This window comes from Musca domestica, unplaced genomic scaffold (genome assembly GCF_030504385.1).
Source record: "Musca domestica strain aabys unplaced genomic scaffold, Musca_domestica.polishedcontigs.V.1.1 29, whole genome shotgun sequence".
In the NCBI taxonomy this organism is placed as follows: domain Eukaryota; kingdom Metazoa; phylum Arthropoda; class Insecta; order Diptera; family Muscidae; genus Musca; species Musca domestica.
Window position 1 is genome coordinate 105,223 of NW_026712296.1, and position 26,916 is coordinate 132,138.

The 26,916-nt window shown below is 35.9% G+C and overlaps 4 protein-coding genes across 4 annotated transcripts; 2 read left to right on the forward strand and 2 right to left on the reverse strand.

Annotated features, from left to right (window-relative positions):
* Positions 1–14,991: 14,991 nt before the first annotated feature.
* Positions 14,992–16,371, reverse strand: LOC101900686 (probable deoxyhypusine synthase). Its single transcript, XM_005187795.4, has 3 exons — positions 16,108–16,371; positions 15,807–16,044; positions 14,992–15,744 (listed from the first exon to the last, which is right to left on the reverse strand). Exons 1-3 carry the CDS (start codon positions 16,297–16,299, stop codon positions 15,095–15,097), a joined length of 1,080 nt encoding a protein of 359 aa, XP_005187852.2. The 5' UTR covers positions 16,300–16,371; the 3' UTR covers positions 14,992–15,094.
* Positions 16,372–18,557: 2,186 nt separating this feature from the next.
* Positions 18,558–20,895, forward strand: LOC101900864 (nedd8-conjugating enzyme UbcE2M). Its single transcript, XM_011295989.3, has 3 exons — positions 18,558–19,130; positions 19,859–20,160; positions 20,222–20,895. Exons 1-3 carry the CDS (start codon positions 19,022–19,024, stop codon positions 20,360–20,362), a joined length of 552 nt encoding a protein of 183 aa, XP_011294291.1. The 5' UTR covers positions 18,558–19,021; the 3' UTR covers positions 20,363–20,895.
* A 180-nt stretch (positions 20,896–21,075) lies between these two features.
* On the reverse strand, positions 21,076–26,765 carry LOC101901038 (mediator of RNA polymerase II transcription subunit 24). The gene is made up of 12 exons (XM_005187797.4): positions 26,556–26,765; positions 24,863–24,949; positions 24,646–24,803; positions 23,932–24,575; positions 23,507–23,875; positions 23,244–23,440; positions 23,009–23,178; positions 22,679–22,868; positions 22,238–22,600; positions 21,926–22,038; positions 21,349–21,861; positions 21,076–21,290 (listed from the first exon to the last, which is right to left on the reverse strand). The coding sequence occupies exons 1-12, from the start codon at positions 26,640–26,642 to the stop codon at positions 21,191–21,193; spliced, it is 2,991 nt and encodes a 996-aa protein (XP_005187854.2). The 5' UTR covers positions 26,643–26,765; the 3' UTR covers positions 21,076–21,190.
* On the forward strand, positions 25,072–26,548 carry LOC101887589 (protein tumorous imaginal discs, mitochondrial). The gene is made up of 2 exons (XM_005187805.4): positions 25,072–25,686; positions 25,748–26,548. The coding sequence occupies exons 1-2, from the start codon at positions 25,116–25,118 to the stop codon at positions 26,470–26,472; spliced, it is 1,296 nt and encodes a 431-aa protein (XP_005187862.2). The 5' UTR covers positions 25,072–25,115; the 3' UTR covers positions 26,473–26,548.
* Positions 26,766–26,916: the final 151 nt, after the last annotated feature.

Here is a 26,916-nt window from a genome sequence, read left to right on the forward strand (position 1 = left end):
AAACAACGGATAGGAGGACAACCGAAAATTACAAGTAATTAATTTTTCCTCTGAAATCAATTACCTGTCATTATCGTTTAAGTTGAGTATAGATTTCTAAGGGAATTTTGATGTGGTTGAAAAAAGTTTTAGTGATTTCCCATGTCTTCGTTGAGAAGATTTTTCGCTCTTTTAAGAAAAGACATTTTTGTCTCCTATGGCTCCTTGTTGAATTCTATGAGAAAGGTTTGTGGTCTTCATATGAGAATACCTTGTGGTCTTCTGTGAGATGAACTTCTGGAATTATTTGAGAAGAGCTTGTGGAGTTATGTGAGAAGAAATTGAGGTCTTCTGTGAAACTTTGTGAGATCTTGTTAGAAGACCTTATGGTCCTCTTTTAGAAGACCTTGTGGTCTTCTATATGAAGACCTTGGAAACTTCTAGGAGAAGACCTTGTGGTCTTCTATGAGAAGACCTTCTGGTCTTCTAGGAGAAGGCCTTGTGAACTTCTAGGGATCACATAGTGGGCTTCTAGGAGAAGACCTTGGAAACTTCTAGGAGATGGCTATAAGAAAACCTTGTGGTCTTCTATAAGAAAACCTTGTGGTCTTTTATGGGAAGTCCTACTGGTCTTCTATGGGAAGTCCTACTGGTCTTCTATGGGAAGTCCTACTGGTCTTCTATAAGAACACTTGTGGACTTCTAGGTAAAGGCCATGTAGACTTCTAGGAAAAGAACATGTGGACTTCTAGGAGAAGACCATGTGGACTTCTAGGAGAAGACCATGTGGACTTCTAGGAGAAGACCTTGTGGTCTTCTAGGAGAAGACTTTGTGGTCTTCTAGGAGAAGACCTTGTGGTCTTCTAGGAGAAGACCTTGTGGTCTTCTATGAGATGACCTTGTGGTCTTCTATGAGAAGACCTTGTGGTCTTCTATGAGAAGACCTTGTGGTCTTCTATGAGAAGACCTTGTGGTCTTCGATGAGAAGACCTTGTGGTCTTCTATGAGAGGACCTTGTTGTCTTCTATGAGAGGACCTTGTTGTCTTCGATGAGAAGACCTTGTTGTCTTCTGTGAGAGGACCTTGTTGTCTTCTATGAGAGGACCTTGTTGTCTTCTATGGGTAGATCTTCTGGTCTTCTATAAAAAGCCCTTGTGGTCTTCTACGAGAAGACCTTTTTGTCTTCTATGATAAGACTGTGTGGACTTCTATGAGAAGACTGTGTGGACTTCTATGAGAAGACCTTGTGGTCTTCTATGAGAAGACCTTGTGTTCTTCTATGAGAAGACCTTGTGGTCTTCTATGAGAAGACCTTGTGGTCTTCTATGAGAAGACCTTGTGGTCTTCTATGAGAAGACCTTGTGGTCTTCTATGAGAAGACCTTGTGGTCTTCTATGAGAAGACCTTTAGGTCTTCTATGAGAAGACCTTGTGGTCTTTTATGGGAAGACCTTGTGGTCTTTTATGAGAAGACCTTGTGGTATTCTATGAGAAGACCTTGTGGTCCTCTATCAGAAGGCTTTGTGGTTTTCTATAGGAAGACCTTGTGGTCTTCTATGAGAAGACCCTGCGGTTTCTATGAGAAGGCCCTGCGGTCTTTTATGAGAAGGGCCTGCGGTCATCTACGAGAAGACCTTGTGATCTTCTATAAGAAGAACTTGTGGTCTTCTATGGGAAGACCTTGTGGTGGTGAAAAGACCATGTGTAATTTTTGGGAAGATCTTTTTGAGAAGAACTCGTTGTCTTCCATGAGAATACCTTGTGATACTCTTCCAGAAAATTTTGTAATCTTTTATGAGGAGGTCTTCTGCCTGAAGACATACTAGACTGCTACGAAAACTATTTCTTACATTCTACGAAAATACTTTTTGACTTTCTACGCGAAGACCTTCTCACATTCTGGGAGACGACGTTTGATCTTATTCGAGTGTAAGTTCTGGTCTTCCGAATTTGTTCAAGGAGACCTAATTTTCTTTTATAAGAAAAACTTTTGAGTGACCATTGGTCCTTCGCTAAATCTCAATTTGGTCTAGTATTGCAATAGCCTTTCGACTTCTAAAAAAATAACTTGCTGTACTTGAAATTCATAGTTTCTCCCCAAAACAAAAACTTCTCGTAACTGTAGAAACTGAAGTTGCAACTTTGGAAAATATTAACAATTTATGAAAGTATCATTCATTCATAAACAATACATTTTCAGATAACAAAAGAACAAATACATTCCCCAATCAGATTCGGTACTTAGCTTCCATCGAGAACTATGTGTTTTTCTGTGTGTGTAAGTTGAACGTGACGGACATTGCAATGCATCATTGTAAGTTTGTGTATCAAAATAAAAATATTATAACTTTTCTAACAAAAAGATTATTTTTTGGGAACGGAATTTGAATGGCAAGAAAACAAGCGATAACAACTTGGAGTGAATTGTACTTTTCATGCTCGCTCATAATCATCAGCGTTTTTTTTTGTGCTTTTGGTGTCGTTGTAGCCATCGTCGTCATAGTTATGGAAGAATATAAAAACTGAAATAGTTTGCTGCTTACAATTTTACAGATGTTTTTCTCATTCCGGATGGGTTTTTTTTTTTTGTTTTCCTCCACTCCGACTTTTTGTCCTTCTTTCCTTTTGAAAGATGTATTTTTTGCTTTATTTTCGAAATACGTTTTCCGTTGCATTAAGATGACGATGATGAAAAGTTCTTGAAAGCCAGAATACCATGATTAGTCGAAGGAAGCAAATGGCGGAAGTTACAAGGAAAAGAAGTCACTTGCCCAACAACGTACACACACCAACACACATCCATACACAAAGAAGAAATGATGAATGGCTAGAGTAAAATGAACAACAGAAGTTTATCGTCAGCTAAGAAAAATGAAGACGACCAAAAACTTTTCCAGACACTGGGAATGTAATGTTTTATACAAAGTTGATGTACAAATTTAATATAGTTTTGAATATATAGGTATGTATGCAAATGTATGTATGTATGTATGTATTTAGTGTTCACGCTTGGTTGATTTATTAACCAGCTACAATATTTATTTAATAGTCGCAATTGAAATTAAAATAACTTTTTAGATTCAGACACAAATATATGTGTATGTATACGAATGTATACATATACAAATGCGGCATGACTGTTTAAAATCTTAACAGGAATTCTAAAACTAGGTTTCGAATGTTACATATCAGAAGAGTAAACCTAAAATGTCCACCAAAGATATCTTGCGGTTAGGTGAACTTAAAGTTAACATTGTAAGCCAAATAGGAAATTCTTGCAAGAAAATGCCAGTTCATGTGGTTTATGTGGAAACTTTCAGAAATTTTTGTAACCATTTTTGTTTATAAAATAGAGTGAATAATTTGCATATGCAAAAAAAAAACCACATGTATATACTAGGGTGGGGTACAGAGTATACATACAGGGGGAGATGAAAAAACTATAACCAACTTCAGACTGCGGTCATTTCTAAGCATTTCTGTCCGGCTGTTAAAATTATTCCAGTGGCAGCTCATTATATTGTTTACAAGCGTACAAAAGTATTTTGGTGAGAATTTTCCAGAAAAAAAGTTATTCGTGATGGAATTCAAGCGTGATAGTGTGATTTCTTTATATTTGACTGGAAAACCACAAGTGGCTATCGTTAGAGCACTCCAGCATTTAAATGTGAATAAATCCCTTGTGTCTCGTACCATCGCTCGTTACCGTGATACTGGTAGCGTAACCCAATGTAAAGGAAGTGGACGGAAGAAAACAGCAACATCAGCAGAAATTATCAGCAGTGACCAAAAAATGGCTCGTGAGCTGAACATATCGCAATATTCCATTCGGCAAATATTGAAAAATGAGCTCGGGACAAAGCCATTGAAATTTCAAAAAGTGCAAGAACTTACACCGCAACAGAAAGAAAATAGACTCAAAAGAGTTTAAGACTTGCTTCTTTTGGCCGAAAGTGGTGAACTTGCGAATTTGGTTTTCTCCGATGAGAAAACTTGTCAAAGAGGTCAGCTGAAAATGTGCACCTTCGATTGGCCAACAGAACTCAAGCGCCAGCCATGGTGATGGCGTGGGCCGCCATAACAGCCAATGGTCGCTCTCCGCTCGTATTAATCGACCTTGAACGGCCGAACATTTTGACCTTGCACATTCCAACAGGACTCAGCACCCGCCACACAAGAATGGTTACAAAATGATGTTCCTCGCTTCATTTCCAGCGCACAATGGCCACCAAAATCTCCGGATACCAGTCCATTGGACTATTGTGTCTGGAGTATTTTGGAAAGCAAGGTTTGCACTAAAAAATACCAATATGTCGATCACCTCAAGCAAGCACTTTGCCGGGAATTGACCAACATTCAGGCAGCGTGTGACGATTTCATTGGCCGTTTAAAGGCCATTATTTGTGCCAAAGGTGACCAGTTCGAAAAAATCTAAACTTATTCTAAAATTTGATGCTATTTTCGACATTTTTTAAAATTAAAAAAAAAAAATTATGCCATTTGACTTTGTTGCAGTTTTTTTATCTCACCCTGTCTTCACAGCAGATCTTGAATTAGCAAAAATTTTTAAAGTGAGCTGGATGGTTATTCCGCTTTCTTTGAGCATTTTGTTTTTCATTGATTTTTCTTGAACCCTGTGTGGGGGGGGGAGGTACCAGAATAAATGGTGCGATCTTTTCCACCTTTATGACAAATCTTTATAAAAATATTGATATTTGCCAAATCGGAATGAAATCGAATGTTCATTTCGAGTTTTACGAGCTTCATGGATATTCACAATTTTGAGCCTTTGTGGGAGAGGTACTTGATAGAATAAACCAATATTGTCCATTTTCACACCTGACCTAGCACTGATGCAAATATTAGGAATTGCAAAAGATGGAGCAAAATCGGATTATCCTTTCTCTGTCTGAGCAGTAAATTATTTTGTTTGAAAATGTTGACATCTTTGTAGGGGAGGTACCAGAAGGAGTTGGCCGATGTTGCTCATCTCCGAATTCGATCTAAGTTTAACAATAATGTGACGATTTACCATCCTTCCTTCGAAAGTTATCGCACGTACGTTTCCTAACTGTCACCTTTTGATAGAAGGTGTAAACACTTAACTGCTCCAAAATTTAATTAAATTTTTTGCGTAGTAGCCGAATATTCACAGTTAACCACAACAATCCGGGATGAAAGTTTGTTTCTCCCAATGTAAACACAATATGGCTTAACTACTACACAAACAAATGTTTTCTGCTGTACCATTTCCTGTTTCAAAAATTTCTCTTTAATATCCTTATTTTCTTAAAATTGCAAATATTTTTGGCTCCTTCCACCTCATATTCTTCCTTATGAATTGATATTTCACGAAAAGTTACTATTTTCTATTGAAAACTATACAGAAGTTGGAGGAAAATGCCAAAAAGAATTTTCTTGTAAGTTTGCTTCCTTAGTTTTTCGGCTTGTTTTCAATTTATGCAACATCATTGTTATCACAATAGTTTTTTTTTTATTTTTTTGTTTTCAGTGCAAAACAGTCTTCAGATATTGAATTATATTTTCTTTGGAAGTTAAGGGCTAAGTACATAAGAAGCTTGAAGTCATGGCTAGTCATATTTTGCGACATTTCACAAAGGGATTACAGAGCCGCACTAAAATCTAGCCGTCGTTTTCCATTATAATTTGACATTAATATGCCTAGCCATGACTTCAAGCTTCTTATGTACTTAGCCCTTTAATCCTTAAAGATATGCAGGGTGAGATAAAAAAAACTGCATCAAAGTCAAACGCCATAATTTTTTACATTTTTTGTTTTTAATTTTAACGAATGAAAGCAAAATAGCATTAAATTTTAGAATAAGTTTAGATTTGTTTGAATTGGTCACCTTTGGCACGAATTATGGCCTTCAAACGGATTGGTATCCGGATATTTTGGTGGCCATTATGCGCTGGAAATGAAGCGAGGAATGTAATTTTGTAACCATTCTTGGGTGGCGCTTGCTAAGTGCGATGGTGCTGAGTCCTGTTGGAATGTCCAAGGTCTGCGGCCAAAATGTTTGCGTGTCCAAGGCTTTAATACACCCTTCAGAATATATTCGCGATAATATTCGGTATCCACGGTCAATTAATACGGAGATAGCAGAGAGCGACCATCAGCTGTTATGGCGGTCCACACCATCACTATGGCCGGCGCTTGAGTTCTGGTGGCCAACCGAAGGTCTAAATTTTCAGCTGACCTCTTTGGCAAGTAAACACGATAGTTTTGTTTGTTTACAAACTGCTGGACAACGAATGTTTTCTCGTCGGAGAAAACCAAATTCGGCAGTTCACCACTTTCGGTCAAGCGAAGCAACTCTTTTGAGTCTATTTTCTTTCTGTTGCGTTGAAAGTTTTTGCACTTTTTGGAATTTCAATGGCTCTGACCCGAGCTTATTTTTCAATATTTGCCGAATGTAATATTGCGATATGTTCAGCTCACGAACCATTTTTCGGCCACTGCGACGGGGGTTGCTTCTTACCTTCTCAAGTCGCTTCTTTACTTTTCGAACCATTTCTGCTGATGTTGCTTTTTTCTTCGGTCCACTTCCTTAACGTCGGGCTACGCTACCAGTAGCACGGTTACATTTAAATGCTGAAGTGCTCCAATGATATCCACTTGTAGAATGCGAATTTCATCACGAATAACTTTTTTTCTGGAAAATTCTCACCAAGGTGCTTTTGTATGCTTGTAAACAATATAATAAGCTGTCACTGGAATAATTTTAATAGCTGTCGGACGAGTAGCTTAGAAATGATAGCAGTCTGAATTTGGTTGCAGTTTTTTCATCTCACACTGTACACCGATATTTGTCCCTTATTTAAATTTGAAGCTAGTGCTATAATGAATATTTTCGCTTCATAAGCAATTTATTACTTTTTTTATTCTTTTTATCCTTTTCTGAGAGGAGTGGAATAAACATACCCATGTTCATATTTTTCAATGCAATGACCTAAAACTATAAACATTTTCGAGTTATCTTTAACGCCTGCAGCACTAAAATACTATACTGGAGCTTGAAAGCAACTGAAACAATGAAATAAAGCGAGTCGTCTTACAAGGACAATGACAGTTTGCTTCCCAAGAAGACTAACTTGTTAATAGTTAATTTATATAAACACTCAAATCAACATTGTAATTAACTGTGAGGACACTTAATGTTTATGCAAATGTCTACAACTTTGAAATTTGTGTCATACGCCATTATATGTACATACACATTTCTTTTCCTCATTACTTCTAATAAACTGATCTCAACAACAGGTTATGGGCCTACATTCGCGTAATTAAAATTTTTTTTATTGGAAGTAAATTGATAAAATCATGGCTGCATCGTACACATTATTTCCCAAATTGTCAAATACTAATTACCATGTCTGGAAATTTAACATGGAGTTGCTGCTGCTGGAGAGGGAATTGTGGGATGTTGTTGTTGGTAATCTGCCTGAGGAGCCGGATGAAAAGTGGTTGATTCGTGATGGGAAGGCAAGGGCTGCTATTGGGTTGGCTGTGGAGGAATCACAGAAAATACTCATAAAGCAACTGAAGACGGCGAAAGCTTTCTGGGACGCCTTGAAGAAGCATCACGAGAAGTCAAACATAACCAACAAAGTTAGTCTGCTTCGCCAAATGTCGTCGAAGAGGCTGGTTAGTGGTCAAAGTATGGAAGACCACATTCATGAATTTTTATCAATTGTGGACCGTTTGCGTGATTTGGGTGAGAAGATGGAAGAACACAAAGCTGTTGCATTTTTGCTGGGCACTTTGCCGGATGATTACAACCACCTAATTTCATCATTAGAAATGCGTTCGGAGGAAGATCTGACGCTCGATTTGGTGAAGGAAAAGTTGCTACAGGAGTTCAGGAGAAAGATGTCAGGTGAACATCAAACTGAGGCTGCTTTTAAAGTGCAGAAGAAAAAGTTTGTGCCAAAATGTTTTTCATGTGGAAAGCCGGGCCATATGAAAAAGGATTGTACAAACAAAAATCTGCGAAAACAACAAAAGCCAAACGACAATCGGGCCAATATTGTTAAAGATGGCAATAAAAATGTTTGTTTTGGTATCACAAATGTAAAAGCAAATGGCGATTGGTTTATTGATTCTGCTGCAACTTGTCATATGTGTAGTGAGGAGACATATTTTGACAAAATTAATAAGCAAGTGGATGAAATGGTGTATTTGGCAGATGGTACAATGTTGAAGGTGACTGGTTGTGGTGACTGCAAGATATTTTGTGAAGGCAAGGAAATTCGTGTTCAAAATGTACTATTCATACCAGAGCTGGACGGGAGTTTACTGTCAGTTCGGAAACTAACTGCTGAAGGTTTTAAGGTGTTTTTTGACAGAAATGGTTGTTCAATTTCTCTGGGCGGACATGTTCTTGCGAAAGCTACTTTAAGGAACAATTTGTTTGTGCTGAATCAGTCTTACAAAGCAAATATGATATCGAAATGTAAGAGTGACTGTATTCATATTTGGCATCGTCGTTTTGGCCACAGAAGTCATCAAGCAATTAGCTCAACCGTTACTAAAGAGCTTATTCGAGGTGTGAGCATAAAGAAATGTGCTTGTTTGTTTGATTGTGAGGTTTGCTTGAGAGCAAAGCTTACACGAGCACCCTTTCCAAAGGCATCGGAATCTAGATCGGATGAAATTTTAGATTTGGTACATTGCGACTTATGCGGCCCCATGCAAAATACAACCCCTGGTGGAAATCGTTATTTTTTAACTCTGATTGATGATCACAGCCGTTATTGTACAATATTTTTCATTGCATCAAAGGATTTGGCCTACGACAAAATTAAAGAATTTATTGAACAAAATGAGAACCAATTAGGAAAACGTCTAAAAATTCTTAGAACTGATCGTGGTGGAGAGTTTTTAAATAAAAAGATGCAGAAGTTTTTCAAAAATAAGGGTATAATTCACCAGCTCACTGCCCCCTATACTCCTGAGCAGAATGGAGTTGCAGAGAGGAAGAACCGGAGCTTAATGGAGATGGCCAGGTGCATGCTATACGACGCGAATATTCATATCAAATTCTGGGCTGAGGCTGTCAACAATGCGAACTATATTCAAAATCGACTTTCATCAGTTTCTGTAAATAAAACGCCTTTTGAGTTATGGTTTGGCAGGCCTCCAAATTTGAGCCATATTCGTATTTTTGGTTCCGCTGCTTACGTCCATGTTGAAAAACAAAAACGCAAAAAGTTGGACGATGTGGCTGTCAAATGTATTCTGGTTGGATATTCTGAGGAGAGCAAAGCATTTCGTTTGCTAAATACTGATACCAATAACATCATAATAAGCCGTAACGTGAAGTTTTTGGAATCAAACGATTTTCTTGATGTTCCGAAGAAAGATAACAATTCTGACGAAAATATGGTAATATCTGTCTCTACAATCAATTCTACTAATGTTTCGCCTCTTGCTCATGAAGAAGAAGATAATAATTCGATAAGCACAGAAGAATTTTGTGGCTTTGAATCAGCTGGGGAATTTTCATCGTCTTCTGACGAGGAAATTTTAAATAATGACGTAACAATTAATCCTGATGATACTCCTCGAACTTCTTCAAGATCAAACAAGGGTATACCGCCTAAAAAGTATGGGTACAAAATTTGCGTTGAAGATGATCCAACAAATTTTGGAGAGGCTATGTCCAGATCGGACGGCAAGAGATGGTTGATGGCTATGGAAGAGGAGATGAGGGCATTGCATGAAAACAAAACGTGGGACTTGGTGGAGTTGCCACGTGATGGCAACTTGGTCGGCTGTAAATGGGTCTTCAAAGTTAAACATAAATTTAATGGTGAGAAGGAGTACAGAGCTAGACTGGTCGCAAAGGGTTTTTCCCAAAAATACGGCGAAAACTACGACGAAGTTTTTGCTCCAGTTGTAAAGCAAGCTACTTTTAGAAGCCTGTTGGCCATCGCAAGCTATAGAAATATGAAAGTTCGTCACGTTGACGTCAAAACGGCGTTTCTTTATGGTGATTTGGACACCGATATATATTTGAAACAACCTGAAGGTTTTATTATACCTGGAAAAGAAAATTATGTTTGTAAATTAAACCGAAGCCTCTATGGGCTGAAACAGTCGGCAAGATGTTGGAATCTTCGTATCAACAAAATCCTAATTGATTCTGGATTCAGAAGGGGAAAGGCTGAACCCTGTTTATATGTTAAAAGTGATACGAACTCAATCACATACGTTCTGATTTACGTCGATGACATTATTGTTGCATCTAAGACTGATGAGCAAATTGAAGATGTTTTACGTATTCTGAAATCCCACTTTGCAATAACGGAATTGGGTGATTTAAGACTCTATTTGGGGATAGAAGTGAGCTACAATAATGGTTTATATTATTTGTCACAAGAACGTTACATTGAAAAAATATTAAATGAGTTTGATCTTCAAGATGTTAAGATTTCTTCAATACCCATGGATCCTGGATATTTGAAGGAAACTACGAATAATTTGCTTGAAAACAATATCTTATACCGGAAGGCTATCGGATCACTGCTGTATATCTCTAACAATACACGTCCAGATATTGCATTTGCCGTTTCAATATTATCTCGGAAAATTACTTGCCCGAATGAAAGAGATTGGACTGAAGTCAAAAGGGTTCTAAAATATCTAAAAGGGACTAAAGACTTGAAATTGCTCGTTGGATCTAAGAGTGAATTGGAGTTGAACGGCTTTGCTGATGCTGATTGGGCAGGCGACATCAATGACCGAAAATCTACAAGTGGGTTCATTTTTAAGCTTGGTGATGCTGTCATCAGTTATGCTAGTCGAAAGCAAGCAAATGTAACTTTATCATCTACCGAGGCAGAATATGTGGCTCTTGCTGAAGCATCTCAGGAACTCTTATGGATTATGCAATTAATGAAGGAATTTGAAATCAACATATCCAGTCCGGTCATTTTTGAAGACAACCAGAGTTGCCTCAAGATACTTCAAGATGAGAAAATAAGCCCTAGAAGCAAGCATATAGATGTTAAGTTTTACTTTGTTCGCGACTTGTATAGATCGAATAGCGTATTATTTAATTATTGTCCAACAAAGTCTATGTTAGCAGACATTCTAACCAAGCCTTTACAGAAGGTTAACATATGTAAATTTCGAATACTGATTGGATTATGTAATTTAGATTAATTCGTTATTTTTATATACATACATATCTTTTGAGCTTATATAAATTAATTTTAAATAATATTTGTAATATTAAGAAGGGGTGTTAATAGTTAATTTATATAAACACTCAAATCAACATTGTAATTAACTGTGAGGACACTTAATGTTTATGCAAATGTCTACAACTTTGAAATTTGTGTCATACGCCATTATATGTACATACACATTTCTTTTCCTCATTACTTCTAATAAACTGATCTCAACAACATAACTGACTGACTAACAACACACAGCGTAACGTAAATGTCCACTAACATCACTGAAGATTTTTCACAGTAAAATCTACGAAGGAACAAGAATGCAGAACGAGACTGCAACTGGATGTGCAATGTCTTAAACCATTTCTATTTAATTTATGTCATGTTTGTCATCAGCATCATAAACAACGTTGTCATCAAAATGTTGAAGGCTAGAGAAAGTAGTTTGATGTGGCATATTGTTTTTGAGAGGGTTCCGGGGGGATAGTAGTCGTTTTCCTCTTTTCAACATATTTATATTTTTTTCAGAGTTTTCCTTTGAAATATACAATCAAATTTTGTAAAATCTCCACCTTTTTAGTTGTTGTTGTTGCAGCAGTAATACATGCAGATGTTTAGATGCTGCTAATCTGGTTTGAGCTCCAGTTTTAAAAATTCGGCTACCTTAATGGGCTGTAACCAGAGATCTTCTGGGGTGAATTGGGTAGGTTTGGCGGTGCAACTTGTTCGTTATGTCGTTAACAAAACACAGTGTGAATGCGGTTGTATAAATTGGATGTTTATATTATTCGTATGCATCTTTACACACACCAAATTCTGCAGATTTAAATTATCAATTCAATGCTTCAAATAATTCATAATTAAAGAGCTTGGTCCAGGTTCTAAGCTCAAATTTAAACATGCAATAAGGCATAAGTTCTAGCTCCGGTGTAAATATATTTTTTAATCCAAGGTATGGTGTGAAGATGGAATAAATCGGTCCACTCCTTCTGGTACCTCCCCCCACGAAGGGTCAAAATGTTGAATATCCACGAAGGTTATTGGACGCAAAATTAACATCCGATTCCATTCAGACTTGGCACATCTGAATATTTTTATTAGCACAAGATCTGTTATAAGGATGGTAGAGATCGGACTATTCCTTCTGGTACCGCCCCCACAAAGGGTCAAAATTTTGAACAACCAAAACGAGCATAAAATCAGAAATAAACATCTGGTTCTCTTCAAATTTCGCACATATCATAATTTCCACTAACACAAGATGTGCTGTGAAGATGGTATACATCGGCGCACTGCTTCTGGTACCTCCCCCATAAAGGCATTAACATTTGGAATAACCATAAAGTGCGTAAAACGCTAAATTAACAAATAATTCTATTCAGACTTGGTACACCTCAATATTTACATCAATGCAAGATCTGTTATAAAGAGGTTAAGGTTAAAAGGTAGAGATCGGACCAAATCTTCTGGTACCTCTCTCACAACGGGTCAAAATTATATCTCTCATAAAATACGAAATAAACATCCGATTCTTTTAAAATTCCACACATCCCAATGTTTCTACTAACACAAAATATGATGTGAAGATGATAAATGGTACCTCCCCCACAAACAATCACAATTTTAAATATTTAAATCTCTCATAACTTGGTATATCATTTCCCTCAACAAGAGATCTGATGTGAATGAATTTTTTTGCCCACTCCCTCCGATACCTCCTCCCCCACAAAAATTTAAAATTTTGTTTTGCAATTATTCGCATAAAATTGAAAATAAATGTTCGATTTCCTTTAAATTTTGCACACACCAATATTTTAATCTGTGTTAGAAGAAGTGGAATACTTCGATCCACTATATCTGGCACTTCACGCACATTTCAAAATTTCCTAAATAATATCACATATATCATATCAAGTGATATAGTCTGAATATGGCAAGTTGTAATGTTTAATTTGGATTGGCCAACTCCTTCAGAACCTCCCCCATAAAGACACAACATGATGAATAATAAATACGAATGCCAAAATATGTTTAAATAAACGAATAATAGCTAGAATATACATCGTCGGCAAAAACCGAATGATACTTTTTAACTTGTTTTATTATTATTAGATGAAGTGGAATACATCGGTCCACTATATCCCACTTTTCACATTTCTACATTTCCCAAAAATTATTACTAATAATCATTTCATATAAAGTGAAGGAAGTAGTCGATATTGTCCAGATCTTGCTTAAAATAAATAACCAATGCTAATGGTACTTATCAGTCTGCAAAACCAACTGATTCGTTTCATCTTATTTTAGATGAGTTGCAATTTTTTTTAGTTTTTTTATTTTTCTTAATTTTTACACTTCTATGTTCATCCAATGATAATTCAAATCTGGTAGAAGACATAAGCGACTCACCATCACCTATTCCAATTTATAAAAGAATCCCAAATATAATTATTAAATATCTTTTCTAATTAATAAAAAAGTTTAAACGGCGAACGAAATTACTATACCTTGGTATACATTAACTATTCCATCAGTGTTTGATAAAATAAGTATTGAATGTCTATGAGTATGTATATACATGCAATTTTCCAAATTAGAATGTAAATCACATGTTTGTATGGGTACATTCACTTATGTACATACCTACATATGTTCATAACTGATACATATGTTTGTAGATACAAGAACACGCATATTTATTGTACATAGGTAGGTACATTGAATTTTTATCACGTTGTATTATTGTGTAAATTATATTGGAATTTGCCGGCAAAATGCTATTCATGTGCAAAGTCTTACTACAAATTCCATTCATTCATTGTCCTCTCACGCATGCAAAGGCTGACTTTACAGACAAGAAATGTTAAACAGATTCCAAAGCATCCACATGGGTACCATATTCATTTCGCAAAGTTTAGAACAGTTTGATTTATATGCTGCTGTAAACTGTTATACTGATATAAAACCAAAATGTCATACAAGTGGGAACAGCAAATTCATAGATATTGCTAATGGAGTACGGAAAATACAGTGGTGGGGCGGCCGACTATGTTATAACCTGCACACAACAGCATTCCATAAGAAATTTATGGGTAAATGTACGATATATGTGAAATTGAAAAAAAAAAAAAAAAACTACCAATATGATGGAGCAATATGAGGTAGTAAACGTTAAACAAATTTTAACGAATTTGTGATCTTTGGCAAGAATTGTGGTCTTCAAACAGCCAATGAAACTGTCACACTCTGCCCGAATGTTGCTCTGTTGTATTTTGGCTCATTCCCGGCGAAGCGCTTGCTTGAGGTGATCGACACTTTGGTATTTTTTAGTGCCAACCTTGGTGGCACTATGGTGGCCATTGTGCGCTGCAAATGAGGCGAGGAAACTCATTTTGTAACCATTCTTGGGTGGCACGTGCCGAATTTTTCAATAATTGCCGAATGGAATATTGCGATATGTTCAGCTCACGAGATATTTTTCGGCCACTGCGACGCGGATTTTACCAAGACGCTTCTTTAATTTTCGAATCATTTCTGCTGACGTTTCTGTTTTCTTCCGTCCACTTCTTTGACGTAGGGCTACGCTACCAGTATCACGGTAACGAGCGATGGTACGAGACACTTTTTTCTCACCAAAATACTTTTGTACTGCCACTGGAATAATTTTAACAGCTGTCGGACGAGTGGCTTAGAAATGACAGCATTCTGAAGTTGGTTGCTGTTTTTTCATCTCACCCTGTAAAGGAACACAAACAACTTGATATTCCATCTGATCCTTAATATCAACACAATAATAAGTTCAATATTATGGTATTTCTAACATTGTCAATTTTTAGTTTTATTACGATTTCTTATCATAATATAGAGCACACATAATTCTATTCACTAATATTATTAAAGCTCAACACTTATTTGTTTGTATTAAATTTCCGTTTGGCAAATGTCTCTGCGACTATAATAGGAAATACCAAACTAGCTTCTGCATATACTTTTACAGGACTGGCATCTTTGCGGATTTTACCCCAAGATATAGCCTCATCAGGCCGAGCACCACTATCACTGCCATCAAATTCGGATGCGGTATTAATAAAAACTGAATAGTCAGCACCGTTACGCATTAGATTAGCATTACAAATGTGATGTTTTATGACACCACCACCAATTATAATCATGCCCGAATTTTTAGCCTTTACTGCCATTGTATTGAGTCGTCTTAAATCGGATAAAATATCTACAACTAATCCGGGATTACGAAAAGAATGGAAGTACATCATATCTCCTAGACTGCCATCGGTTAAGGCGGGACAAAATACAGGAATTTTATTTTTTGCAGCCCAATAGTAAATCGATGACGAATCATTTATTCGTTCACCTAAACGATGAATTATGCGTGATGGTGACCAAACGGTACCTTTCGTTTTTTGTTCATCCAACATTTCATCTAACAGAGGCATTAGCCAATCTTCGAATTTGCAATAGTTATCATTGGGAACTAACAAATTGCCAATACGATTAATTCCACGGTCTCTCAAATCTCTTCCAGACAATTCAAATGACCCTGTTTTTAAAGAATTTATCAATGGAGATGGTATGTATATTTCAATAAACTTAAATACTTACCCATATATGTTGGAGCCAGGCACTTAATGAAATCTTCCTCGACGCCACCAGCTGTCGCCACGATGCAATCTACCATACTGTGTTCCACCAAATACCTCAAAGTTTCCCTCATTCCCGATGATACCAAATTTGAGGTGTAACCCAAGAAAATCGTACATTTATGTTTACGTTTAATAAATTCATCTGTTTCATGAATATCTTGTTCTTCTTCCGTCAGTGGCTGGGATCTGCAATCTAGCTTTTAATAAAACATAGACTTTACATTAGTAATGAACAAAAATCTTTATATATGTTTATTTACCATTTTATTAATCTCCTTAATGGCCAAACCCAAGTTTGTGGCCTGGAATCCGGTATTAACATAGGATTCAAATAATTTACTATAATCAATACCATCATTGAAATCATAACCCTTGACCTGCGGGGTTCCTTCTGCTATGGCCTCACTTTTTTTAAGGACTGCATCCTTTGCAATTTCCGGCTCTTGACTCATTTTTATTTAATCTAATTTTGTAAAGAGAATGTTTTTGTTTTGATGTGTTTCACGTGCTAAATATTTATCGATATTTGAAAAATCGAACATCATCGATGTTGTTGGGGCGAACATTGGAATGTGTAACTGAATTTTTATTTAAAAATAGTAATTTATCTGCAAATTAAAGTATTGTGCCTCAGACTCAGAATAATCCTACTGCAATGTAATTACAAAGCTTGGATTGAAACCATATTGTTCTCTTACTGCTTTTTACATGTCATCAGCTACAAACTATAAAATTTAATCTTGGAATATAAATATCCAAAATAAATGAAGGTTTCGAAAATCAAGAATAGTTTGATAGTCAGAGAAAAGATGTTATGTAACCGTTCATGTCCCTATGGGCAGTTATCCAGCTAATATCTGTGGAAAATAAAATACTTAAAAATATGCTTTGTTCTAGTACCTGCAAGAATCTACTAGTTTTGCAATTTTCTTCGATAGCATAAAGAGAAAATCGGTAATGTAAAGCTATCAGCTGATTACAATTTTTTTCTAAGTGTGCCCGATTTCTGCCAATTTTGTGTATGTATTTATTGTTTTCAAAATAAAAACAAATTATTTTCAAAATCAATGATTGGAGGACGCGTAATGCTAGGAACACAATTGGAGCGAACGACGAATTTTTTCGCGGCGTATGTTCGTCGTCAAAAATAAAACACATATGTGTATATGGAAGTGCACACAATCACGGCACCGGCGAAAATTTCGTCGGTCGCCGCGAACTCAATTAGCTTTATTTCTATTTCATACGCCGGCGACCGGCGAACAAAATAGTACAAGGTGGCCATACTTGTACGAATTTTATGTGTTTTAGTAAATAAAGTTACTTTTTACTTTAAAATTTGTTATGGTCACTCTACTATCTGTTACTAACATAATTAATTTGTTTATTTATTTGTGTACTTGCGCCTGAGTGAAGATGGATATCAGTGAATTTATAATAGAGAAGATGGACATAAGTGAAATTATAATAGAGAACGTAAAGAATTATGTGTTCTTGTATAATTCATTGTAGTCAACAAATGAGCAAAAAGTAAACAACTTCATCAGCTGTTTTATAATTTCGTCGGTATTGTGTTCCATACGACGAATTTTCGCGGCTCATTTTGTCGCTGCGTAGGGCGAAATTCGTCGTTCGCTCCAATTGTGTTCCTAGCATAAATTGTGATACGCGCAATAAAGCTATTCGGCAGTTTTATCATGAATTTGAAAGATAGAACTGTTTAGATCACATTTTTGAAAGAAAATCTAGGCACTTCATTCATTTTTCCCGCTGTTCGACAGATTTTAAAAATGAGGATAAATATTGAGTAATTGAAAATAACTTGTGGCACGCAAATTTGACAGGAAGCGGACATAGCCTCAGGGCTGTATTTCTGTAGTTTTGCGAAGCTGTTATACCTCCTTACCTGTAATCCCTTTATGAAATGTCACAAAAAATGCCTAGCCATTACTTCAAGCTTCTTATGTTATTACACCTTTACTACCTTTACTTGTCTATAAGTTCTGCAATGAGCATTTTTATATGCTCTGTTCAAGAACCTGCAATTTGACATTTATGAATGTTTTTTGTCATGTTGTTTAATTTTGAGGCCGATATAATTTAAGGTTAAATATAAAACTCCATTTTATAAAAACCTCAACGTCTCATTAATTTTTGAGGTATTTTTTGTTTCAAAAAATAGTAAAGATAAATCAAATATACAAAAAAATCTCAACGGTTGATCCTAATTTTTTGTGTCCGAATATGTAAGGAATTATGTAGCAATTATGTAAAATGAAACCTTGTTGGTAAAACATATATTTTTTGTATTTTTACCTGAAATACATTTTTATGTAATATTTTAATTATTTGCATTCAGGTGACGATATGCCAACACGCTATTCAATCACACTTGTACACATATAATGAACTAATTTCGATGAACTCATCGACACTCTCAACATGGCAGTGCGGCTTATATCCATTTTTACGTTATACGCTAAACTAACACTTCCCTCCAAGCGATGACGTATAATACATAGAAACTCAACTCAGCTTTTTTGCCAACCATCACAAAAGTGCCGCGATATTTTGCACTGTGTAGGTTTTTTATTTTCGTAATAGGGATATACAGTAGAGGTCATAAATCAATTTTTCATTTTCGTAAGTAAATATCAACTTCATATTAAATGTATTTAATTTTTTTGAACTATGAACTCGATTTTTGGCATTCATAGAGATGATATTGCCTTTTTGATTTTTTTCGCGACAAAAAGCCAATCGTTCGACCACTCAAAAGTCGACTTATGTATCCCTGCTTTGGGAAAAGATAATTTTAATTCGGAAGAAGCTATAAGTGGAGGAACGGAATTGCAATATTTCGAAATTTGTAACATCAACTAAACACCTATTTGGATATTGTTAATAATTAATTTCTGCATGTTAACATAAATTCAAGTCCCTCGAAAATTGCGAAAAAGGGCAGCACAAATCATTGTAAAAAATCTACACGGAAATACGGACAGCAAAAAGAAAAGAAAATCAACAACAACATCATCACCGTCAATCACTGCAGACGACGACAACGATACAACACACAGGTCTTGGAAAATTTGGCACCCATCGACGGGTTTCGACAACAACAATATATCACTTTGTACACTATTCATCTGGATTACAAATTGAAGTTCAAAGATGATTAAGTTATTTTCCCTTAAACAACAGAAAAAAGAAGGCGATCAAACTGGCCGTAGTGGAGCTCAGCAAAAGAAAGCATCTGCTGCCCAGTTGCGCATACAAAAAGGTAACACTAGCATGTGCAAATAAAAAGTATTTTAAGATTTGCAAAACAATTTCATTTCGTACTAGTGATTTGCAGCCAGTTTTTGTAGAATTTGTAGTGGACTACCACCAAACTTCTGTTTCTAGGATAGATTATCCGATTTTTTGTTTGGTTATAAAAAAGTTAATAGATATTTTGTAAGCTAATTTAATGTGGATCCCAAAACTTTCAACATAGTGCTCTAAGCAGCAATCATGGCAGCAATGGAGTAAATAGTTACTGTAAATTTTAACATTTCCGATGAATCCGATTTCCTTCTTTGTCAGGCAAAAGGCTACCGCGGACCACTTTTAAAATTGTACCATATGTATCTCTATAGGAAGTAATTAATAGTATACATTTTCAGCTTTCCTACGGAAGTCCACAATTACCTAGATGTGTGTTTCTAAATTTCCGTAAGTTCATCATGGTTTCTAAGAACAACCGAGGCAGCGTTGTCATCTAAAAAGTTCAAAATTTTTTTCGTTAAGAGTAGTTTTTTTTTTTTTTGTAGCAGGTGTGGAAATCTATCCATAAGTAACGCCTTTCATTCTTCGGCCAAATTCCGGCTAGCAATGAAAATTTTCATAAACAAAAGGAGATTTTGTTGTACAGGGTAGAGTACGAAGATCGATGTCTCATAACAGGCGATTTCGTTAGTAAACTAAATAAATTGTAACATTTCTAACTGTCTCTTTCATATTTTCTAGACATAAATGAACTTACCCTGCCAAAAACATGTGCTATGGAATTTCCCGATCCCGATGATTTGCTCAACTTCAAATTGATTATTTGTCCCGATGAAGGTTTTTACAAAGGTGGACGATTTGTGTTTAATTTCCGTGTTGGCCCCAACTATCCACATGAAGCACCAAAGGTTAAGTGTGAAACGCAAGTCTACCACCCCAACATTGATCTCGAAGGCAATGTGTGTTTAAATATTCTTCGTGAAGACTGGAATCCAGTATTGACCATCAGTTCTATTGTCTACGGTTTACAGTATTTATTCTTGGTAGGTCTACACCATTTTACACATTTGAAAGTTTTATTGACGAATATGCATTCATTTCTAGGAACCTAATCCCGAGGATCCATTAAATAAAGAAGCCGCTGATGTTTTGCAAACAAATCGTCGTCTATTTGAGCATAATGTATCGAAAGCAATGCGTGGTAACTTTGTAGGAGAAACATATTTCGAATGCTGCCTCAAGTGATATAGAAAAACAAAAGTGTTTACTTTAAGAAATGGCGTCTACCTGTTGGCCATTTTATTGGGAATTGGTGGACGCTTTTATATTAATTTAATATTTCAAAACAATTAAAGCAACCAACTCTTATTACTCACAACAAGCATCCCGCCCGTTTCATTTCCAACAATAAAAATGCTTATAATAAAATGCAACTCCCCCTTTATTACTTAAACTTAAAAGTTTCAATTTTGTTAATTGTCCATTTATCATGTAGCGATTTAATTTAAAAAATTCTTTAAGAATCTGCTCCTTTCGTCTTGTAATAGAAAAAAATGCACTTTGTTTTAAACATAATTATGAAAATTTATTTGAACTTATTTTTGTTTTATAAATGAGATCTTTGGAGAATTGGAAAATTAAATTGTAACGAAATTTCGTCAAAACAGCATAATATTAGAACGAAAACAACTCATTAATGTAACGTTAAAAAAACAAAAACATATTTATAACTCAGTAGATATTTCGCAAAATAAAAAAAAAGAATTATGAACATATAATTGTGTACTACTGCTTATTGTGAATTTCATCTCCCAGCAAGTCTTGAGTCAAATTGGCAGAAAATAATCGAAAAAAGTCACAGATCAATCACAACAGACGTCAAAACAGCCCCATTAAGGGACTAATACCCATGTATCCCACTTCCAGTAACTGTAAAAACACTCATTGTTACAAGGAGGTAAAAAATTATTCTACATATGTACTTTATTTTTCAAGCTCTCTAAGACTTGTAAGCATATAAATGTTGATCTTATCTTATTACATGTTGAAGCAATCATATGAAACATTGATCATCTATAATTGAATGCTTTGTTGCTTTAATTTTATATTTCTCCACAGACATAAATCTGAGACAGCTGCTTGACGGCCTATATTCACACGCAAATCATAAAGTCTGAAAAGAATAGATTTATTAACACAAGAAACTCTTGGTATTTATTACTACCACCTACCTTGTAATCAAACCCACATGTATGTCTTCGGCCGCCATTGCCTTCAAAAGACACTGCATAAGACTTGGCGGCAATAGCTTGAGAATGGGCTTGACACGATCTTTGCCGCACTCTACCAACAGGGTTATGAACTGATAGACAAAATATGTTTTCGGTGACAGCTCATCGGTGGCAACAAAATGTTGAAATACTTTAAATATATATTGAATTGACGATTGCAAAGGTTCTCTCAATTGCGTTGGCGTTTCGCGCATATTGTTTGCATGCATCGCTGTTATGGATGATCCCAATAGTAGATTATTTTCTGAGAGAAAATCATTGGAACATGAATTGTCTGAACCGTCTGGAGCAATTTTGCGCATCTTTGCTGCATTATTTAACTCATGGTCGTCACCATCATGAGAGCGAGAACGTTTCTTTTGCATTGTTTGATTTCGTGTCTCCAAGGCCGATATAATGCAGTAGACACATAATCTAGCCAATACATAAGAGTGGGGCAAGTTGGTGTCCTCTCTAAGACATTAAGGAGAAGAATGAAAATTATATTGTGTCAAAAAGGAATTTGAAATATATTTACTCTTGGCGATTGTTGATTATGGCCGGAACGACATTGGTAAGCAAAGCCTCAGTAATACGCTCTATATCCAAATGGGAAATTGCAAATACAATGTCCATTGTTTTCATCATATCCTTAAAAATGTAAAATAAAAACATGACATTAAATTTTGATCAAGGTTATATCATAGCTAGATTAACGTTGTCATCATATCCTTAAAAATGTAAAATAAAAATATGGTATTAACTTTTGATCAAGGTTACATCATGGCTACATTATTAATAACTGAGTTGACTTGGCTTAGATGGATGGAGGGGAATATTACAACTGTACCTTTTTATATTTACATTTAAGCATTTCCTCAACCAATTGAGAAGATAGCCAAGCAGGACCACCGGCATGTAAAAGAGATTCCAGGACCTGAGCTGCTCCTGGTGATACCCAACCGTTGTCGGCTATTGTACTCCAGACATCTTTATATTGATCCACCAAAGGATTGCGTGAAACCAGATTTTGTGTTAAAGTCAAACTGCGAGACTTAAGACTGCCCGCAGGATGAGCATCATATTGCATTTTTCGTATAATTTGAAATGAAAGACCCAAACGTTCTTTGACATTTTCTTGTGAGGACATTTCTTCATTACACGGTGGAGTAAGGAATTGCTGAATCATATTCAGTGGCTTCAGAAGTTCTTTCTGTATAAAAATAATAAGGAATTAAATCATTGTGATTCAGTGTTTGTTATGCACATATATAGTTATTTTTAAGCTTACGTCTTTTACGGAATGCATATAAGCCCTTAAGTACGCCGTTGCACAAACTGAAAACGAGAACATGCGTCTCTTAATATTATCCAATATATTCTTGACATCGGCTGCAGACAAAGTGTCTTTTTCCCAAGATATCAAGACATGATTTATGACGCCGGGTAAATTGATACAGATGTCGTTCCAGGTTATGTTTCTACAAAAACAAACATTAAATCAATTTTTAAAAATCGTAACAACACATTGAATTTTCATTGGAATATTTAAAGATTATTTCAACAAATTTAACAGGGTTCCTTGCTTAATTTTAAAGAATATAAATTATATATTACTTACGAACTTTTCATCTGCGTGTCAGGTTTGCTAAAGGTCAATAACAACTCGTCCACAATATTATCATCACACATTGCCAACATATTACGATGGTTTTTCGGTTTGTTTCGCTCGAACATGCACTCTCGCACCCATTTCTCAAAGAAACTGTCACCATTATCTGTTAAAACCACCTACCACGACATACATATTGTAATATCTAATTTATTAATTGAAAAAAAAAAAACGCCATACTAACATGTGAACCGTATGTCTGGACAATTGATGTCAGGATTAAAAATGAAACATCAAACAATGTGGAACGAATAATGGATGCTTTTCCAATTTCGCCTGGAATTTGTTTTGAGTTTTCATTGCATTGTATTAGCCGCGAAACAAACGTCTTCAAACGACCTTCGACAGTTGCTACTGCCAGTATCAAATCAAAGCTATTTCCTATTTAAAATATAGTTAACGAAAACATCATGAAGGCCAGAACAAGGTTTTTCGTAATTTACTCACCAACTAAGACTTGGCATAGCACACCCAACAATGCCTCCTGCACCTTGTTGTAATCTGCGCTAAGTGTCTTTAACACACCAGACAAGGGAACCTCGGCACGTATTATAAAATTAATTATGGATTGTGTTTGATTGCCCCATTCACGTTTTTGCAATAGCAACGATGCCTCTTGATCTCGCTGTGCTGCAAAATGCTTAACATGAACCTCGTTGACCAAATGTTGTTTGGCCCAATCATTGAGAAGATACTCAATAATGTTGCAAGAACATTTTGAATCCATTAAATCTAAGAGTAGATTATCTTCAAGTAGCATTTCAAAGGCTTCAACAACCTCCGGAATAAAATCGGTTGGGTTTGGTTCTACAGAAGCTGCAATAAGACAAAATATAAGACTCTATATAAACGCTTAATCGATTCCTTCTTACCTCTGTTAAGCGCATGCAGCTGCTTTATAATTTGGGGAACCTTGAAAAACATAAATGCCCCCCAGATAGTGTCGTGACTTGTTACCACACTGCTGAGCGACACAAAACCAGCACGAATAATTTCATAAAACAGCCGGGTATTGGAAAACTTTTTTAGTCTTTGCAACATCTGCATTTCTGCTACATAATATGATACATCATTACATGGATTCAGTAATACCTCAACTGCCAGCAAGGGCTGTACACAATACGAAATTGGTTCTGGCACCTGGTGGACATCCAGAATTTTCATATCCAAATGATGTACATCTATGTACGCCAATTTTTGCAGATATTTCTCCACGCCGGGGTGGGGCGGCGTAAAATTGGAATTTGTCAATGATGTCTTAATTGTGGCATAGTTTTCACGTATTTTACTGTAATTATCGGGAGCCTCTTGCCTTCCAACAAATAGAATTGCTAGTATAAATTGATTCTTAACTAGCTTTTCAATAACCGCGCAACATTGATCAAGCAAATAGGAGTTTTCAGCGCTTAGTTCGCGATTCATTTCGTAGCTGGTGGTAATAGTTGCAAATATATGCATAAGCCAATCGACAAAAGAAACAATTGCGCCAGGCAACATTGATTCCTCAGCCTTTGTTCTGCAAACAAAAATAGAAAAAATAAAATATTACAACCTATAGACTGCATGCAAGCCGCCAGTAAACTTACCGACACGAAACCCCATCTAAAATGGAATCTACAAAATCCAACAACGAAGTCAAGCAGTAAATTCGATCGAAATGTTCATATTTCGCTATACGCCTCAAGACAGCGGCGTATGAAACCAGATGGGCACATAGCGAATGTTTTAAATAATTCAGAACCATCTGAAAAATAACAATTATACTAATTAAACTGTAACAATGTGAGCATAGGTATTACTTACCGGATTGGCTGTGGAACCAATCAGGGCTTGTTGGAGTAAACAATCTGATAAATTATAAACATCTCCGCTGACACCTCGTGGTATTACCTGTAAATATGGATTATAAATTTAAAAATTGGTTATTTTAAATTTCTATTTCCAATTGTTCATTTTTCAAAAGTACCCAGACAGACTTTTTGCATATTTTGTAATATTTCAAATTCCTTCCTTTAGTTGCTTTGAGTCACATCATTGAGTCGTCGTATATTAAAACATGAAACATTTAATAAAATCATATAAATATTCTTGTTTAATGCAAAATTTTGGTCATTATCAAAGCGGGACCTTCGCAACTGCAGCCTATCAGTTTAAAACCGATAAGGTGATTTATTATCCCGATCGTCGCAATGAGAAGCTCCGTATAAATGGACAAAAAAATTCAGAATTGATTACCGAGTCGAAACAGCAGAAACAACTTCCCAAAGACTACTACTACAAGGTTCTTGGTCTTCGTAGACAAGCAACAATGCAGGAGATCAAAGCTGCCTACTATGCGCAGGCTAAACGTTTTCATCCTGATTCATCAAATTTCAATAACAATGAACAAATTTCGAAACGATTTGAGGAAATATCAAATGCATATCACATTTTGACCGATGAAAGCAAGCGCCTGGAATACGATCAATTAGGTCAAGTTCAAAACGAGGAACAATTTCTAAACAATGTAAATGCTAAATGCCAAGGCAGGGAGTACACAATAAAAATACCAAATGTTTTGACAAATTTTAAAGAATTGGCAAAACAAAAAGAGAATTCACCAACAATTCCTTCCACAATAAATGATGGTAATATTTATATATTTTCTTATGCTATGTTTCCTTCTTAATTGCCTTCTTTTTCATACAGATATCCGTAACATGGTAAATTCCGAACAAAAATTGGACATTACATTTCTCGAGTCGGTGCACGGCGTTAAGAGAATTGTTGATCTGAAATATTTGGTCAAATGCCCACAATGCAATGGCAATTCACTGCGAATGGCTGGAAGAACTAGTGTAGAACCATGTCGTAAATGCAATGGAAATGGACAATTGAAGAAAAAAACCGCCACATACACGGCCGTCTCTGTATGCGATCAGTGTAATGGGAAACGCTTTGTGAATCGTAATCAATGTGATCTGTGTGAATGTCGTGGATTTGTGCAGGAATCGAATAGAATAACAATCCACATACCAGCTGGAGTAAAAACCGGGGACGTTATGTCCGTTGAGAACAGTAAAAATGGACAACGACTCCACTATAGAATACATGTTCAGGAATCAAACTATTATCAACGTATTGGAAATAATGTAATTACCGAAAAATACATCAATCTAACGGAAGCTATTCTTGGCGCCACTGTTAAGGTTCGTGGTATTTATGAGAATTTGGACATGAACATTGAACCAGGCACTGAGTCCCATACAAGGATCACTTTAAAAGGTAAAGGCATACGAAGCCGTTGCGATGGTATTGGAGACCATATAGTTATTGTTAAAATTCACATACCACGTAACTTGACCATGAAACAGCGGCAATTAATTTTGGCACTGGCAAAAACAGAGAATCCAACTTTCGATGGCACTATTTAGGGAACTGCCAATATTCAATGTATATTTTAGCAAGCCGAATTTATAAATAAAACAATGCATTAGCAGCACAATTGTATACCTACATTTTTAATGTTAATACCCCATTGCGAGTCGGACCACCGTTCACGCCACGCGACGTGAACCAATTTAATTATTTTGTTTTCTTTCATTTTTTCGCTAACATTTAATAATTAAAAATATGTTTATATAGTTTCTCTGTCACCAGACAACGTAGTGAACAATTTTTTTTTGGCGGCGGCAGGCTATGTTTTCTGTATGCTCTGTACACCAACACTAATTACAGAGAGCTGCGAAAGTAAGAAGAGGGAAATCGCCAAATGTATAGAAAGTGGAAGAGGCAACATGTCATAACAGCTGTTGGTTAACTAAGGCCAAATTTAGATTAGACAAGTTTACTTGCGGCAAGTCTCAGTGTGAAGGGAA